Consider the following 17,536-nt stretch of genomic DNA (forward strand, 5'->3'; position numbering starts at 1 on the left):
TTATGTGCTCACCCAAGATAAGAAAAACATATTTCATGCGTGTGTCCAACAAAATAGCAAGTACATCTCAATGATGTGCAAGATATGCTTTTGAATAAACTTTTATGGTGGGTGCAGACATTAAGCTCACCCTGTGGCACCTTTGTGCCATACAAATAAGGCTAGTAAGCTTGTCATATGTATGATATCAATGAACATAAGAGATGGTGTGTGTAGCAGAGACACTACCTTCTAGTAAGAGTGATGAGGCATTATTAGTGTATGGTATGACAATTGGCTAGTGGATATTCCCTTTGCCTACACAGATTGTTGTATACAACATTGTCACCATCTAATGGTGGCATAATTACTAATAGGAAACAATATACTGCTCATTGAGAAGCATGATCTCCTATTAGATCTATTGGATAATGCCACAATGATTAATAGGAAACAAATATAGAGCGTCATGTGTGGGATCTTCAACTTGATGGGAACTTCTCTTGGAATTCCTCTTGGAACCAATTTAGGGACCACCCCCCCAAATCACTTTGTGGCACTCTAATTTGGTATTCATCAATCCTTGCTAAAGTATCATCCATCCTTAAGCAACTTATGGACTGAGGGCTCCTTTTGGGTGATTATATGACCAGGGTGATGTCCAGTACTGGGGTGATTACTAGTTAAATGATAATCCAAGTTTATACTCAATATAATAGGATATATCCCTTTTCCTCTCTTTCCCTTTCCTCCATCTCATTTTTGGATACTTTAATATGTTGAGTCATAGGCTTCTATGAATAAGAGGCCCCCAACACGCATGTAATCTTCACTTTTTCACACATATATACCTTTGGTGGCAGAGACCTTGGGCAAGCCCCATAAACATCATTTTTTTGCCAAAAAAGAACACAAAATTGCATGTAAGCCTGCATTTAATCACTGTACATGTTCCTGGGTGATGTGTAACACTCCAGCACCTATGTGCTAAATGCATGCACTCCCTTCCGATATTTTCTCATTTGACTAAATTTTTCCTAAATTTATTATTGGTTTTCTGTGCTCACCCTTATACACATTAGTTTGTAGGAAACATAATGGAAAGGGTGGTGTGAATTTACTCATTATGATCCTTTCATCCCCCACCTATTCAATTTTTTATTAGTTTCATCCCCACTTGAAAGTCATAAAAATATTTATATTTTGAATATTTGGTCTACATTCATGGTTCATTCCATCTGAAGACGTTCTTGATCTGATCACTGATCATAACCTCCCTTCTACATATGTTTATCTTGAGTCTGGGTTGGATGGAATTTCTAAGATGGAGTTTATGAAAACTATGATATGATGGTTTGAAGGAGAAAATTTGAACACTTTATAGGACATCCAAAAGATCTCATCCTACTAGGGTTAATGCATGGAATGTAAATTAGTTAGGCAATGTTTTAAAAACCATGAAATGCACAATCTTCCCCTGGAACTTAAATGAAATAATCCTCAATTTTATGAGAGATTTAAAATTTTCATGGTTTTGAAAGCTGCGGACTGGATTAAAAAATTATGACGTATAGTTATGAATTAAAAAATCTAGAAAAACCATCAGAAAAAATCCTCATGAAAGTCAAAGGAGTGGTTTAGAATATTTTTGAAAAAAATGACATATTTCAAAACAAATGACTGTACACTCCAAAATATTTTGATTTTTCAGAACCACAAAAAGGAAGTGCATTATTTAGGGTATAGAAAGAGGGAAATAAGAGAAGATCATCCTAGACGTAGAATTCAAATGTATAATCATCTTATGCCCTGCTTTCCATATAATGAGTCTCCTTAAAGACAATATAAAACGTAAGAAACATTTGCAGCAATTAAATATAAGCTGTAAATTCTTAGGATATCTCTAAAACATTCATGCATTTAGAGTTCTCGAACTGACATATTTGACTTGAACGGGTTTAGTGGGCTGTTCTCCCGTCCCGTCCCCTCTTTCTACCGGGCCGTCCGCCAACCCTAGTCTGAGGCGGGACCGAAGCAAGAGGAACATTGAAATTCTTCCTGCATTCAACCTTCTCAGATCGTCAGCTGCGTAATCTCTCTGCGAGGTATGAACTGTGTCTTTGATCTGTAACATATTTCAACTGTTTTGGGACAGTAATCTCTCATTTTAGTGCATGTTTTCCCCCGCAGGTACGAACTAGCTTCCGTTGTTTTCCTGGACTTGAAAGGCAATCGATCTTCCCCACTGTAACAGAAACCGAAGCTTACTTCCCCTCCCTGAGCAATATTATGGTGAGTTAAACCGTAATTTGTAAGCTCTGAACACGGTAATCAGTCTGTTTTCCATTTGAGACGAAATTTGTTTCAAATTGAGTCGGGCTTCAAACTCAGTTGCCTGGGCAGCATAATTTAGAATACTTCCTTGAGCGCTCCTCTGGCTGTCATTATGTCGAGTTTTAATGTCATTTTGATGCTTTCTTCGAAAAAAATGCCGCTTTGATGCTTCATTTCACCAGAGCTTGCAGTTTTTCTCTCTGAGGTAGACTGAGACATGGTCTAGCCTACGAAGAATGAGACATTTTCCCTTTTCTGGCTTTGTGGAAAGAATAATTGACGAACCTGATTTTGACCTGTGAATTCATCAATTTGATTCTACCTCCAGCATTTTCAGAGTTTATCCATTTATTAGCTTATATCTCCGCCCCATTATCCAATAAAAGTTTTTCGATTGATTGCCAAAGAAGCCGAGATTTGTTTGCTGTCTTTTACTCGATGCAAAAAGAATTTTTTTACGGAGGGGTGTTGTTTACGATTGTTATCATTTTTGCACTCGCTAACTCGCCAATCGATTGTTGAATCACAGGATTCAAGGTTTCCCCTACATCTAATGGAACCTTAATAATCTTTATATCCTCAATTTGGCGAGTAATATCTGCATATTCATTTTCCAACGCGATTTCTTTGCTCTTCTTCAGTCTGGCCGAAAAGAGACAGTTCTTGATCTAGCAAAATTCGTCGACAAGGGTGTCCAAGTGAAACTTACTGGTGGACGGCAAGGTTTTTTTTCTAAACCTACTCCCTACCAGGCTGTGGATCTTTCCTTTTAATCTATTTATCCGGCGTTTAAAACGACTTGTCAATATTAAGCGAACTCATTGTTTTGATAATGTTTCTCAATTCATCGATATTTTTATACATTAATGTGGTGGCGGTTTAGCTGTAGTTTGCGGAGCAATAAATCTGTCATGAATGAACGTTTACAGACTTCGAAGAACTGTTGATTGCCGTAGAGTTGCATCCTTCATGCGTTTGACAGATTTTTTTTTGGCGAAATTGCAGTCGTGGGCACCCTCAAAGGGTACGATATTTTGCTAAATCTTGTGCTGGATGAAGCGGTCGAGTTCATCAGAGGTGTGAATCGCTTACCTCTCTCTCATTTTCTATTCCTATTTAGGTTCGGTGATCCATCGGTTTTTCGATGGGATTGATCATACTTTGAGCTGATGGACATTATGATTCGATCTCGATCGATCGGTTTTATATCGTTCAAAAGTTTTGTCGATTATGATCAATAGGACCCGATTATTTCATGGATTATTTTCATTGATTATGACGGATCAACGACGATCTATCATAATCATGACCGATGGAATTACAATCAAGACCGTTCGTTCAATCGAATCTTTCTACCCTATCTGTAACCAACCTCTCAGCCACTCGCCCATCACACAATTGAGGGGATTAGAAAAGACAACCTTTCATTCGAAAAATTATTTCACGGGTGGAACATTTGAAATTCTTGTTACCCTTTTTGAATTCAGTCGCAGGGATAAGGCTTTATCTATAATTAAAAAACACATTAACCTCATTAGTTTATATCTCTAGTTAATAAGTTTTTTAAAAAATTAAAAATCTCTATTTAATAACTTTATGCTAATCTCGAATTCCGCCATATTTAGTCAGTTTTTTGTGCCCCAATTACAGATTCAGACGATCCGCTGAAGACCACGGATCAAACAAGGCGACTTGGTTTAATCGTAAATACTCTTGCCTCATTAAATTCACTATAATAGAATATATATATATAGATAATATGCGGTTTAGTGTTTTATATTAATTGGTGATATTCCGCAAAACTGGCGCAGATTTGCAGGGGTACTGCTGTCATGCTTGTCTCACCGACCGATGGAACAGACGAGATCGCAAACCCATTCATTCAGCCGGAGGGGGCTTAAATATTTGTCGACGGGTATTTTAAGAACGCTTGTGATCTAGTTTATCTTGGACGTTTAATGAACCCGATGAACTGAAATCTCGGTTAATGCTCTTACCCCTGTCAAGTTGCTTAATTTTTTGCGACTTTAATATGCAAGAAAAAACCAAGAAGAATCTGGATGGAATCGACGGCTGAGATCAAGCTTCGGGCGGGGTGACGACGGAGATGACGAGCAAACCAAGTTTTGAAAGTGTTCACGCTTCTTACAAGATCGCGCATCCGATCGCGGACAGCGACAAGGGACTAAACCGGAGACGATCACACGATATTTTGATGAAATTATCACCGACGGGAGGAGGAAGATCGGGCACCGCAGATCCCGGTCGGATCGGAAGAACGATCGAGCTCCGATCCCGCTTCGCGCCGAGCCAAGCGCGAAGAATCCGAGTCGATTTCGCGATCCTCGTCTCAGATCCTGACGATCTTGGAGGCTTTCACGACGGGGTTGGCCTTCTGGATCGCGTCCCGCGCGGCGGCCTTGTAATCGTAGGCGCAGTCGTGGCGGTCGGAGTACCGGTGCGCGGCGCAGAAGAGGAGTCCGCAGCGGCAGCGGAATCCGGTCAGGCCTACCTTCCGCCGGCAGCCGGAGCACCTGCTGACGGACTTAGCCGCGGCGGCCACCGGCGGGGCCGTCGCCGGCGCCGGCGCCTGCGGCGCCGGCGCCGGCTCCTCCTCGGCGCGGCCCGGCGCGCGCGCCTGGCCAGATCTGGACCGGTCCAGGCTGAAGCAGGGCGCCGCGCTGACGATCGCCAGCGCGGCTTGGAAGCAGCTCGGGCACATGTTCTTGGTGGCGGGATTTCCCGGCCTTCCGCAGCTGTTAACGCACGTCGTCAGGCTCTCCGGCACCTGCAACTCTTCCTCTTCCCTCTGCGCCATCGCCGCCGCTGCCCCTTCCCCTCTCCGCCCCTCCAGAATTGGCCTCCCTCTCCCCCGCGATGGACCGCCTTTTAACCCGGAAGGAGTGGCCCTCGATGTCGCCATGGTCGCCTCCAAACGCGTACGGACCCCCCCCCCTCTCCCCGTTTTACCCCTTCCCTCCCCAACCCCCCTCCCCTCCACGTGGCACCATCGCCCCCACTCCCCTCCCCACCTGGCTTCCTCCTCCCCGTCCGATCCCCCCCCTCTTGCCAACAAATATCTGGCTGGACGGTTTCGTAATTGATGAAGTTTCAGAGGGTCAATCCCCCCGCCGACTCCACTGCCGTATGCTTTTCTCTCTCCGCGGAATCACCGATACGTGGCGGTACGCACCTGCGCGGGGATGATGTGTACAGATAAGACGTGGGGACGGGAACCGCACGTGCGGTTGCTTCTAGAAGGCCACGTGTCGGGTCCAGGTTTCCTCCTCTGGAGTCGGATCGCTGGCGTAACTGATTTTTGTCGCGCGTTTTAACGACTTGGTCAGACTCGGTCTCCGCGTGCAAATTTAGTGGGGCCCACGTCCACGATGGCTGGTCCGACGTGGGATGGCCACGTCAAAGGGAGATTCTTGCATTTTTCCTTTTTCTGTTTCTTGTCTGTTCTTCATAATTATCTACTGCCAGCTGGGTTTCCAAGTTTATAGAGTTGACCTGTGAATATTTTGTCGGTTATTAAACACTATCGGTTCACATTTGTCGGTAAAATATATCATTGAATGGAAAATAATGCTACAATTGTCTGCCCCCTAAATAAATGACGGCTAGTTGCTAGTGCTTTCATATTTATTAATCCTTTGATTCCAGGGCTGTCCCTTTTTTCATCAACATTTTCAATGCCATCAAATTTATAGCCTTCTTAAGTTTCTTAGCCACAAAACTGGGACACAGGTCAAGAGTCGTGATGTTGAGTCTTCTATGAAACAGCAAAAAAATGAGGAACAGTCAATTCCAGTTTCCAGAAGAAGATGGATGATACCAATGTTATAGGTGTATACATATATGAAACCAAAGATGAAAAAAATCATACAGTCAAGAGAGATCACATACTCATAAAGAATAATCAAACAAAATCTCTCCTCATAAAGTCTTAATCTAAAAATAAAAAAGTTATTTGCATTAGGATTGAGATTACTTGTGATGGTATTCTACGAGTTTGAAATTATATGGAGTCCATTTTAACTTCTAGTGTATTTATGTGGAAAATTAAGTTAAACTGGAGGCTCCATGGAGACGAATTATGCAGCAAGTAAAAAGTCACTTTGGAGAATAAATGAAACCATTTTAAACTATAATCAAATAGCGTATGAGAGATGGAAATGTAATTTAATTTCAACCTCAAATTATAATGCTCCATTCTTCCTAGTAATCACCATCTATCCTAACTTTGAAAAAACATTTACTTACTCCACCCACTTAAGTTTTTATGTGTAAACAAAAAACATTCCCATAGCTTACATTAAAGTACCTAATGCCTTAATTCATTGGGCTATGATGACACAATTAATCAATTTATATTTGATTTTTTTTTATCCTAACCAGGTATGTGATAAGAATCCATTGTGTCTACATCTGTAAATCACCTTTTTTATTCCTTGGGCAGTACCTCTCAACAAGAGTGATCCATTTGGATATTGGTCCATGATGGCTTTTTTATTGATTTTGACGATTGGATATCTCTATGAATGGAAAAGGGGTGCTTCAGATCGGAACTAGGATGCATCAAAAAAAGTATCTCACTGGGTATAATCTCTTATGAATATTGGATTTCTATCCCATGTTTTATATTATGAAAGGGTATTTCAAAGAGAATATTTAATCTGATTCTTTGGTTTTATAGCTTACATTAAAGTTCACTGATTTTCAGTGAACTTTGTATCTATATACTAGGTGGATAACTACTAATCCAGTCTAATCATATCTAATAGGTCCTGGAGATTACAACTCTGTGTTTTAAACATTTTTTATCCATTAAAAAGTTGTATTTTGGGAGTTTCCCAGGCCAACAAAGCCAAATAATACTTAAAGGAAAATACGGAATAATAAATAGAACTCAAAATTTTTATCCAAAAATAAAATTCTCCCATTAGTTAGTTTCTCTCCTGCCTATGCCATCCCTTCAAGGCACTGATCCTTCTTCAAATTCCAAACTATGCTAAAATTTATAAGAATATGATGAAACAAAATTTATTCAACATCATACATAATTTACTATCTACTTATGTGTCTCAATGTTCAGAAAAATAAAATATCAAATATAGCAACTTAATTTCTAAAGCATCAATTCAATTCCAACTCAAGTCAACTCTCTCATTGTCTCAATACAAATCATAATAATTTTCACTTAAACCGAATTCTTATCTATAAAATAATGTCCCAATAAATGGATCTATTTCAGTTCAATTTAAAATTATTAATTCAATAAAAAAATGAAAAAAATATAATTAAAATGAATGTCAAATAAGTTTTATGATACTTAATATTTGATTTCAAGTATTCCATTATTGCCTTGTATTTTCTAACATAGGTGATTTTGTTATAAAAGACACTTGATCGCAAGTCAGTCAAATCCATTTCAAAATACTTATTTTACATAATATGTTCCTTGAAATATCTGATATGTACATATATTAATTTATGGCTGATAAATTATTGAATTGAGTTAATAGAGATAAGCGCACGAATCTACACATCTTTTCTTTACTATTTTTAATAATTATTCTATTTATTCCCATTATTATTATATTTATATCTTATTTTCAGTTTTTATATATTATCTGTGGTATAAAAATATAAATTTATTTTATAAGAAAATATGATAACATTCATTTTTTTGCACAGAAGCCACCTCTTTGTTTCATTTTCATTGCCTACGATTATAGAAGCCTTATAGGCCCCATTAAAAATATTAATATATTATATGATATATATTAAATATAAAAATATTTTTTAAATAAAAACTAATTTCCAACTAATTAAGAATAGATTAAATAATGTAAGCTTAAAAAGAGGTCCACCCCTATTTTTATAGTATATCTTCAATACATGGATTAAAATTCAAAAAAAATGTTTTACATTTTTAGTATTTAATATTTTATTCTTCTACATCTCTAGATAACTCTCCAAATTTTCATGCTCCAAATGTTTGTGTGACATGACATCCACAAGTTCCATGATGGTTGCGTTACCCACATTTGTCATGATCAAATCATATTTTGACCAAAAGGCAGTTTTCTAATTTTATACATGTAATCTTTGTTCCTCTCTCTACCTTATTAAAGCTATGTGTTTCTTTATTTTTATTAGAAATAATTTATTATCCAGAATAAAATTTGAGGAGGGTTTTGGTAGATTCACCTGACATATCGAGGGCTATCTCCAAGTCAATAATTCAAGAGCTAGAATGTGAGGTTAGCAGATCCATTGTACATAGATGTAAGTGGAGACATGTTTTTTAAATATGTTAAACCTTAGTATCATCTTCTTGGAAGTGATCACACCTTCTTTTTTAATCATCACACATTTCAGGGTGATAACATGGGCACACATGATGTGGTTATGCTTATGAAGGGTGAATAAAGAATGTTATCATTTATTCAGACACATTTAAATCATCCATATTGTTTTTTAATATTGTTCAAATAAAACTCGAATAAAACTTTAAAACTTAAACAACTCAAATAAAACTTAAATTGGATCCCAAAATTTCTGTCATTATCATTTTTAAGTACTTTTGAATTTATTTCATCAAGAAATTAAATTACAAACCAATAAATATAGTAGTTTTATTCGCTTTAAAATTTGAGAACATGTTTATCAGTTTTATTTATTTTTATTATTTATTTACGAAATATTTTCATTAATTAATTTATAAATTTTATTTATTGACTCCTTGTGCTTAAATCACATCATGACAAGTGCCACAGATATGCTGGTATAAACAGTTGTGGATCAGTTTTTTTGTACAATAGTTTCCAATATATAAATCACGCTTTTTAATTAATTGTCAATTGTCAAATTATTAATGGGGAGATGTTTTGTCTTCAAATTTGTGAAATATAGATTTTAATTTCATAGGGGGCATTGAGGCGCCAAATTTCTAAAAATAAAAACTGAATAATGTACTTCGATTCTGAATGTATTTCATATGAAAACACCATAATTTTTATCACCACATAAATGCCACCAAATTAAAACTAATATTTATTTTTTATTCTATGAACAATGACGTGTCAAGGTATGATTAAAGGATCATTAGTTGAAAAGAAAAATATGTATATCTACATAAATAAATGTTTTTACAGTTTTGGAATTTATGACGAATAAGGAATCCAAGCTTATCTGGTAGCAGACACCAGGAGCATGGAAGTGATTGATTACCTACATTTCTCCAAATTCAGGGCGCGATATTTAACTGTCAAGGAAGAGTACTAGGCTCAAAATTTGAAAGTTGGATCATCTTTCTCTTATAAGTACATTGATACTTTGATCTATAAATTGGGTTTGAGCACTATGACAAAAACTTGTACTTACCTTGGGATTTTTTGATTGAGGAAAAAATTCGGCATGTTTATTCATGGGTTATTGATTCAGTAGAGAGAAGAGACCCTTAACTTCAAACACGATCAGTAATAACATGAACTTATTAAAAAGGAGGGATAAATTGCTGAAAATTTTAGAGCCAAAATTTTACTGTATATAGTATCAATCCAACAGAAAACAAATCTTGTATTATGGCATATAACTCTACCCCAATCAATTTACAATTCCTATATACTAGATAAGCAGGTAGATTGATGTGGATTCAAACATATTTATCATCTCTCCTTTCTCCTCTCTTGAGCAATCGGAAGATCTTTAATTTCCCCTATCCATTGAATGGTTATTGTCCTTTCAATGGGCCTTAACATCCACATTTATACATCAAACTTGATCTCATATGTTTAATTTTGCCTCTTCCTCTGGATTGACCCCTTTCTTTCTCACCACTACACACATAAATTTTATGTATAGCGATTTAGGGTTTATACATTTATTTTTATTAATGTATTTAAACAACAACATATCTAAAGAGCATGTTTGTGGTATACTCATTTTCCCAGAGAGAGATGAGACCAAAGGATCAGGGTAGAGTTTCTGGGATGGAAAAAATATTTTTGGTGACTTAAGTTCTACCTGCAGTAACTTCTACCATCATCATTCGGAGTGGTGTCCATGTTTGGCAGTGTTCACACAATGGTAGTGCATCTCTTTTAATGAACTTAAAAATTAGGGTTTTAATTATGTCATCATCTGTTTTGAGTTTAATCAATAAAACCGGTAAATTTTTTGCTCAACTAAAATATGGCTGGCTAGTGATGAATCAGGATAATTTCCACATGGAACAGAGATTAAGAATTTAATACTCTTTATGTGATGATTCAAGTTGTGAGACAGGATACTTATAAAATAAAAGATGGTGAAACGGAGGAAATAGTGAGGTAGGGAGATGAGAAATGATATTCATGAAGGTATATAAATACTATAATGAAAAATAAAATGTAGAAGATTGTGATCTAGAGAGTGAGTGAAAAGTAAGGAAAAGAGAGATTGATTGATGTGATGTGAGATAGGAAGGTGGACAGAGATAGCTTAGTGTGTACAAATAAATGGATGTGAATACTTTAGCAAGTGATATGATAGGATTGATTTGGTGATGGAGATGTTGAAATGATGTGATGAAGATAGGGATGATGGATCTAGCCACATAACAATCACGAAGATGGAACAATACAAGGCTAGAATACTCATCCAAGGTCCTTATGTTCTACTGAGACCATGGAAATTTTCAGTGCAAGTAAGCTTCTCCACTACCTGTTGCTTCTCAATCATACAGGACACCAGGAACATGCTTGATGGATCTTTAAACTCATTCTCTTTCAAAATTCATGCAAATATAGGAAGCAAGTTTAAGGATATTTTATGGTAATAAGTGACTCATTTTATATATATGATGACATGGATGATAAGAGGGGAGGAAGACAAATGTGCCCCCAAAATTTCAGCTCAATGAAGCTAGTGGATTGTCAAATATCAAAGTTTGAAGTTGGAGTGCTCTTGATTGTTGATTTGATTAGATATTATATATCTCTCCTCATCAGCATTGTTGTCGGTCCACCTTTATCAGTTTGATAGTTTAAAATATGTAATGCTCTCAAATACACTCAATCATTGACTCGGACATTTGCATCATCCTTGATCAACAACTCTAGAAATTACATGTTTCCTTGCAAAAAATAAGATGAAAAAGGAAAAAAACTAAAAAATGAACGGATGTGTGACATGACTTGGGCTTCTGCCATGACATACCTTTGAAAAAATGAATTCATAACATTCAGTGATTTATTATGAGCTACTTTCCTGATTCCTTCATAAAGAGACAAAAAACTCTCATGATAATATTTGATAAGGGTTTAGAATAAATAAATCTTCATGCATACTAACTGGCATTACATTTAAAAAATAAAATTCAAAAAAAATTGTGCAAGAGATCAATATGGACCTGTCCTTGCATATGAACCGACTTCACTACTCCACATAGCCCATCACCATGTGTAGTGCACTGCCTCTCCCTCTGATTTCAACTATCAATATTGAGATATCAGTATTTGAAAATATCAGTTTTTCACTGTAGTATATCTGATTTGACATCTACACTCATACTGGAATCCATTATCGATATCTAGAATGGGCAAACTCTCGCGGGGGTGGCTGGTTGATGGCATGATCAATGCTCTCATATTACATGTTTCATATGATTTCAGGAGTTTAAATCATGAATCCATCATGTTATTAATAAATTATCTGAGAATTCCAAAGTTTCCCCAAAATAATCAATGTTTACACACTACTCAATTAACCCTATTTAAGAAGCTTTATTACAGATGAATATTTAGTAGCACCATATGCTGAGGATTACAAGAAGTAAACTGGTTAATCATCTTTAGGATGGAACTCTATATGGGAGCTTGAAGCTAGTCCATTGGGTTTGTGGATCAAAATGTATGAAATTCATATTTAGGCTCTGAAGAAAGAGCTATAAGGGAGTGAGCCTTGACCTGACTCCATCATCTAACCCCCCAACTTATTTCCTAATTGGAGATGATTAAATTCTAACCAAGAAACTCTTGAATCTTGGGGAAAGATGAATATATGGGCAGGGGGCAAATTGGGCAGTAAAAAATGAAAGTTCAGCAAGCATGCCCATTTATAAACATTATATTATTCTCTCTCTTTATCCTTATTATGGACATGTTTTAGAAGTTGTGGCTGATAACTTGAAATTGCGGTAAAAATTATGTCATTGAAAAATTGAAATTTAATCATTAATATTTATAAAATTTTGCTTGTAAAATAATTTAGTAAGCTAGTGATGAGTAAGAGTCGTCTCCACAGGGATTGGGTATTAGGGGAATAGCTTTCTCTATTGAGTGGATTTAAGAAGGTGAGAAGAATTATGTATAAGCATACACGTTAGTGAATGGGTGGAGATGATGATCGTGATAGAGGTATTATTAATTTAAGAAGGGGAACGAGTATCGTGTTAGTACTAGTAGTGGATCGTTGAGTTGAACGGGAGGATAAAGGTTGAAGGGAATGGTGGCATGAGACGAGATTAGTGTTAATGATAAGAAGTAGTTGTTTTAGTGTTGAATGATGTAGGGCTTACTACTTTAGGGTTTAATGTAATATAAGAGAATGGGAAGATGAGACGAGATCATGACAGTGTAGTAGACACGTGAAATGAATGATACTTGATTATAGATAGGGAGGATAATGGATGAGGATGGTGGTGGATGAGTCAATGGCGATGGACAAAAATGATAGATGATGGATGATGATGATAGTTGAACTACCTAAGTATGTTGAAGAAGAATCAATGTAAGGCAAGAGAGTAACCTTAGATACCTATGTTCGACTGGGATCAAGGTGTCTTCCTTGTACAGATCAACCTCCCCACTTCTTTTTTTGTCCTCTCCAACCATTAGAGACACCAAGTCATCCTTGATGGACCTTCAAAACTTTACTTTCTTTCAATCTACCTCTATAGGAGGAAATTAGATTAAAGATGTTTTTTTACGAAGATCGGGAGCTCAATTAATAGATCTAACCATTTGTATGGATAGAGGACAAAGAGGCAAAGCTACCCTTAAAATTTCCTCTTAATCAGATTTCTAGATTGTCATCAAGCCTAGAAGTAGGGCTATTCCTAGTCATTGGTTTAATCAAAAGATTTCTCTCTCCACATCCTCATCAGCCTCATCATGTCGTTTGGTTTGGGTTTTGTCTCATCTAGCCATTTAATGTGACGATTGGCTTAGATTATTCCTAGTCATCCGCGATCAACAGCTCTCGTCATCCTACATGTCACCCTGGGAAAAAGACAAAAGGAATAAAATAAATAAACAACTAAAATTGCGTGTGATGTGGCAGTGCATCGCCGCATGCCACATCCGCTCATTCTCTTGAAGGGTCATTAAGAAAAAGTATGCATGTGGCTCATGTACATGTAGCACCATGTGTCACATGAAACGTCAGCACAGCCACAATTGTTGACCAATCTGAGAAAAAAGAACAAATACTTTTTAATTCCTTGCTCCTCAGTCTTCGTGTGGCATTTGTGAAGAAGAAGAGCATCCCCTTTTTATGGTGTCACATCACCCTGCGCCATAATAATTAAAAGTAAAGCAGAGAATTTAAATGCCATTAGGGCATCACTAATTGTGATGTCATAATAGTTTAGGTAAATGATTGGTTGATGCCAGTCATTAAGCAGATTTAATGATTGGTTGTTGCCAGTCACTATCCCTAACTATGGTTGTTCGCCATTCGACAAATCAAACAGTGACATGTAGCATCGCAGAAATAAATGGCTTTAAAATATTCTAAAATTCATATTAAATCAAATAAAACCCAAAAATTATATATCAATATGTATTTCAACTTAGAAAATTCATATCTTTACAAATATAACATCAAAAAATTCTAGAAACTTTACAAATTGGTTGTCTGACTCAAAAAGTTATATTCTCTTAGTATTTGATGTCATAAAAATCACTAAAAAAGGTTAAAATGCATACTTAAGAATATTATTCTAAAACAATATTTAATCATTTTAAGATTAATAACACTCATATATAACCAGTTTAATTAAAATAAACATGTAAAAATGGTCAGATTAAGCTACTAAAATGCATGTTATCGGTGACTGGAAGGACAAGGCATTTCCTAGGACCCAAGTTGTACACTTGATAGACATAACAGTTTTTAATTGATTTATCTTGTTCTAACCTCTCATTGTATTAAAAAATACGTGATAATGGGGGAGTATTGGGCTTTAGGGTGAGGGAGATGATTGATGGCTCAAGACATGAACATCAACACTTTAAGACCTTCGAATCTGTTTTTCTTTATCATTCTTATCCATATTCCATTTTCACTCACATTCTCTGTATTCCTCTTTTTTACCTCTTTATCTCTCTTACATATCCCACCATCTCTTTATTTAGGCCCTGATGTTTCTAGTATATAAATTTTTATTTCATGTGGCTAAGGTATGCCCTAAGAGGGGGGGGCTTAAATTATTCACAATATCTAGTTAACTAGAGGAAATATGATCTGCCCATGGAGGGAATGAGATAGATGATAGGGTAGATGCACTATTACTTTGATACAAGTTAGTCTAGTCCTTAATGTAGTTTGGGAGTATCCAGCCTGAGATGATGATGATCAAAACACTTGGAAAAAAGGCATAAAAAGGATACCATGAGAATAAAATTCTAGTGAAACTCTGTCACCTCAAACCACAAATTCTTCCACAGCATGATGATGGTTGACCTCCTTCAACTTGGCCCCCAAAGCCTTCTCTTCTTCAGCCCCTAATTTCCTTTCACTATATGACCCCCACAAGTCTATTATGTTCCATTAATTTTTTTATTTTTAGTTAATTCAAAATATCACAGATATGAAGATAATCTTGACAAAATAGATTTTTTATTGTCACTGGATGCATTTCAATGAAAAACACTTTAATTATTCAATCAAGTCTAAGAAGATGGTTCAATATCCTTTGCTTTTACTTATCTCATGATTTTGTTATTCTCCTTATTATTTCAATATCATATTGTATGTCGATGTAGATTTAACCTTTCTCATGATAAAATTTACCACCAGTTAAAGATGTGTGGAAATCAAGATTCTTTGATTCAAAAATAGACAAAAGTGCTTTTGGATATTTCCTCTTGTATGTAACATGTAACTTTCAAAATACTGCACAAAAATATGAATAAACTATACAGAGAATGATCAGATATTGATTTTTTCAGTGAATCTCCCATAAACTATCTCGCAATATGCCTCTGTCCCTTAATCCATTATTTTGTGATCTTCTACTTGGTTTCATGTAACTCCTTCAAATTTGTGACAAGTGGACCGAGTCTAGATGATATGAATTTTTATGAATTCAAGGAATAACTTTTATTCTCAATAAAAATACAAAACATATTAGCAGAAATCTTTAAATAATGATCTTCAGACCAAGGTCCCGGACGATGTGAATCTTGGGCCATGATATTGTTATCCTTTTTATTTGTTAAAAATGCATCAAAAAATACTATCACAGATCCTATGGACATAGGATGATGTTAGAAAAAGATTTAATGTTGGAAATTTTACCAAAAAGAGCCAGCTTATTTTTGTAGAATGCCATATCTGATGCTAGCTCTTTGTAATATAAATTTTCATTAATAGAGAGATAAGAGTTAATTTTTCAAATTAAGGCTTTCTCTGCCTATGGGCTTTGAAAGTCAAAGAGGAAAGTCTTCCATTTTCACACAATCAACAGGCAAATTTATTTAATCCGAGAGCTTCAAAGAAGATATAGCTGTTTCAATTCTGAATTTACATATTATAACTTTGAAAGGTAAAACCAGTTGTCGTATTTTCTACATTTATTTAACATTAAAACACTAAAATTAACTTTAGATATCTGAAACTATATTCATCAAGATTGTATAAATATTTAAGTTTATTCATTGTTACTATGTTATAAACTAATCTGATGATTTGGCTATGTGGATAAGTCCATGTCGGCCATTACTATTCACTAGGCAAACAATGTCTAATAAAAACAAATAATTGACCAAAGACATTGGACATCATTATCAAAATACCATGAAAATTAAGACATTGGAATCATAACTCGATGATTTGGCGAGTTTACTAGTGACCAATGACCTGTTTACCAGGTGGTCAAAAATCACCTCTTTAGAGGCATGAATAGTCTTAAAATGCATGTGTGAGTTACATAATTTGGACAATATGAAGTCACTTATCTTCATTGCAGAAGTCTTGATATGAACAAATATGGCTGATCTGATGTAAACCAAGTGAATGGGAGTTAAATTAGCATATTCCATTTTGCACATTCATCAAAACACAAACTTAGCCAGTTTACCAAAATCCACAGCCTTAATTTTCGTAAAACACTCCTTGTGCCTTCCAAAACCATTCTCAATCATTGCCCTGGAGGCTTAATGTTGATCACTGTTGCGAAACCTTTTCCATAGTGAGTTTTAATAGTTTTATTTAAAATAAAAACCAATGATATTATTATTTGTTTAATGAAAGTATGTAATTACTGTAACTTATTTAATCTCACAAATTGTCCTAATCTATTTATAAATAATCTATAATATAAACCTACAACAATAATTATTTATTTCTTACCTTCTTCTCCTATGGTGAGACTTAGATAAAATTAAACTCCTACTTCCCTGTTGATTAATGACTTTTCGGCCCCATATTTGGTATAAAGTAACTCATGTGAAAATCATGAAAATATTTATTTCTTAGTGTAAGGATTGACTTGTTAAACTGTCCTGTTCTAGAAGCTTATGGAATGATCTAGAAGTTTCTAAATAGAGTCTTCTAGATGATTCTTCAACCTAGATTCTTCTAGAGCCTTCTAGATGCTTCAAGAATCATATGAAGTCCGACTATACTATTCAAGAACATAATGGATCCTACTAGAAGCTTGTGGGCCTGTATAGATTTTCTAGAAAGGCATGGAAATTTTCTGGAGAGGGAGGTCTCAATTCTATAAAAGGAGGTGCCTACCTCATCTGGAAAGAGAATTTTGAAGGAAATTTTTTAGAGCATCCTAGTGTGCATGTTTGTGAGCATCCTTGTTAGCAATCTTAGAGAGTTCAAGCTAAGCTAATTGGAGAGTTGGAGAAGAGTTGGGGACAACGTAGCTTCTTGCAAGAAACTTTTGTGAGGAGGTGATTGATGACTCTCAAACATGTCATCAAATATTTAATCTTTT

At 35.8% G+C, this 17,536-nt stretch overlaps 2 protein-coding genes across 3 annotated transcripts; one reads left to right on the top strand and one right to left on the bottom strand.

Moving 5' to 3' along the window:
- The first annotated feature begins 1,927 nt into the window (after positions 1 to 1,927).
- On the top strand, positions 1,928 to 4,307 carry EMB2816 (Small nuclear ribonucleoprotein family protein). 2 transcript variants are annotated; one of them, XM_078576738.1, is made up of 6 exons: positions 1,928 to 2,084; positions 2,170 to 2,271; positions 2,955 to 3,036; positions 3,319 to 3,390; positions 3,964 to 4,016; positions 4,125 to 4,307. In XM_078576738.1, the coding sequence occupies exons 2-6, from the start codon at positions 2,269 to 2,271 to the stop codon at positions 4,212 to 4,214; spliced, it is 300 nt and encodes a 99-aa protein (XP_078432864.1). In that variant the 5' UTR covers positions 1,928 to 2,084; positions 2,170 to 2,268; the 3' UTR covers positions 4,215 to 4,307. The 2 variants fall into 2 exon arrangements, with proteins under 2 accessions (XP_078432864.1, XP_078432871.1); XM_078576745.1 differs by having other exon boundaries at positions 1,939 to 2,084; positions 2,151 to 2,271.
- A 114-nt stretch (positions 4,308 to 4,421) lies between these two features.
- Positions 4,422 to 5,243, bottom strand: LOC144704328 (zinc finger A20 and AN1 domain-containing stress-associated protein 11-like). Its single transcript, XM_078576728.1, has one exon. The coding sequence runs from the start codon at positions 5,234 to 5,236 to the stop codon at positions 4,664 to 4,666; it is 573 nt and encodes a 190-aa protein (XP_078432854.1). The 5' UTR covers positions 5,237 to 5,243; the 3' UTR covers positions 4,422 to 4,663.
- Positions 5,244 to 17,536: the final 12,293 nt, after the last annotated feature.

Source organism: Wolffia australiana, chromosome 1 (assembly GCF_029677425.1).
Source record: "Wolffia australiana isolate 7733 chromosome 1, ASM2967742v1".
Taxonomy (NCBI): Eukaryota; Viridiplantae; Streptophyta; class Magnoliopsida; order Alismatales; family Araceae; genus Wolffia; species Wolffia australiana.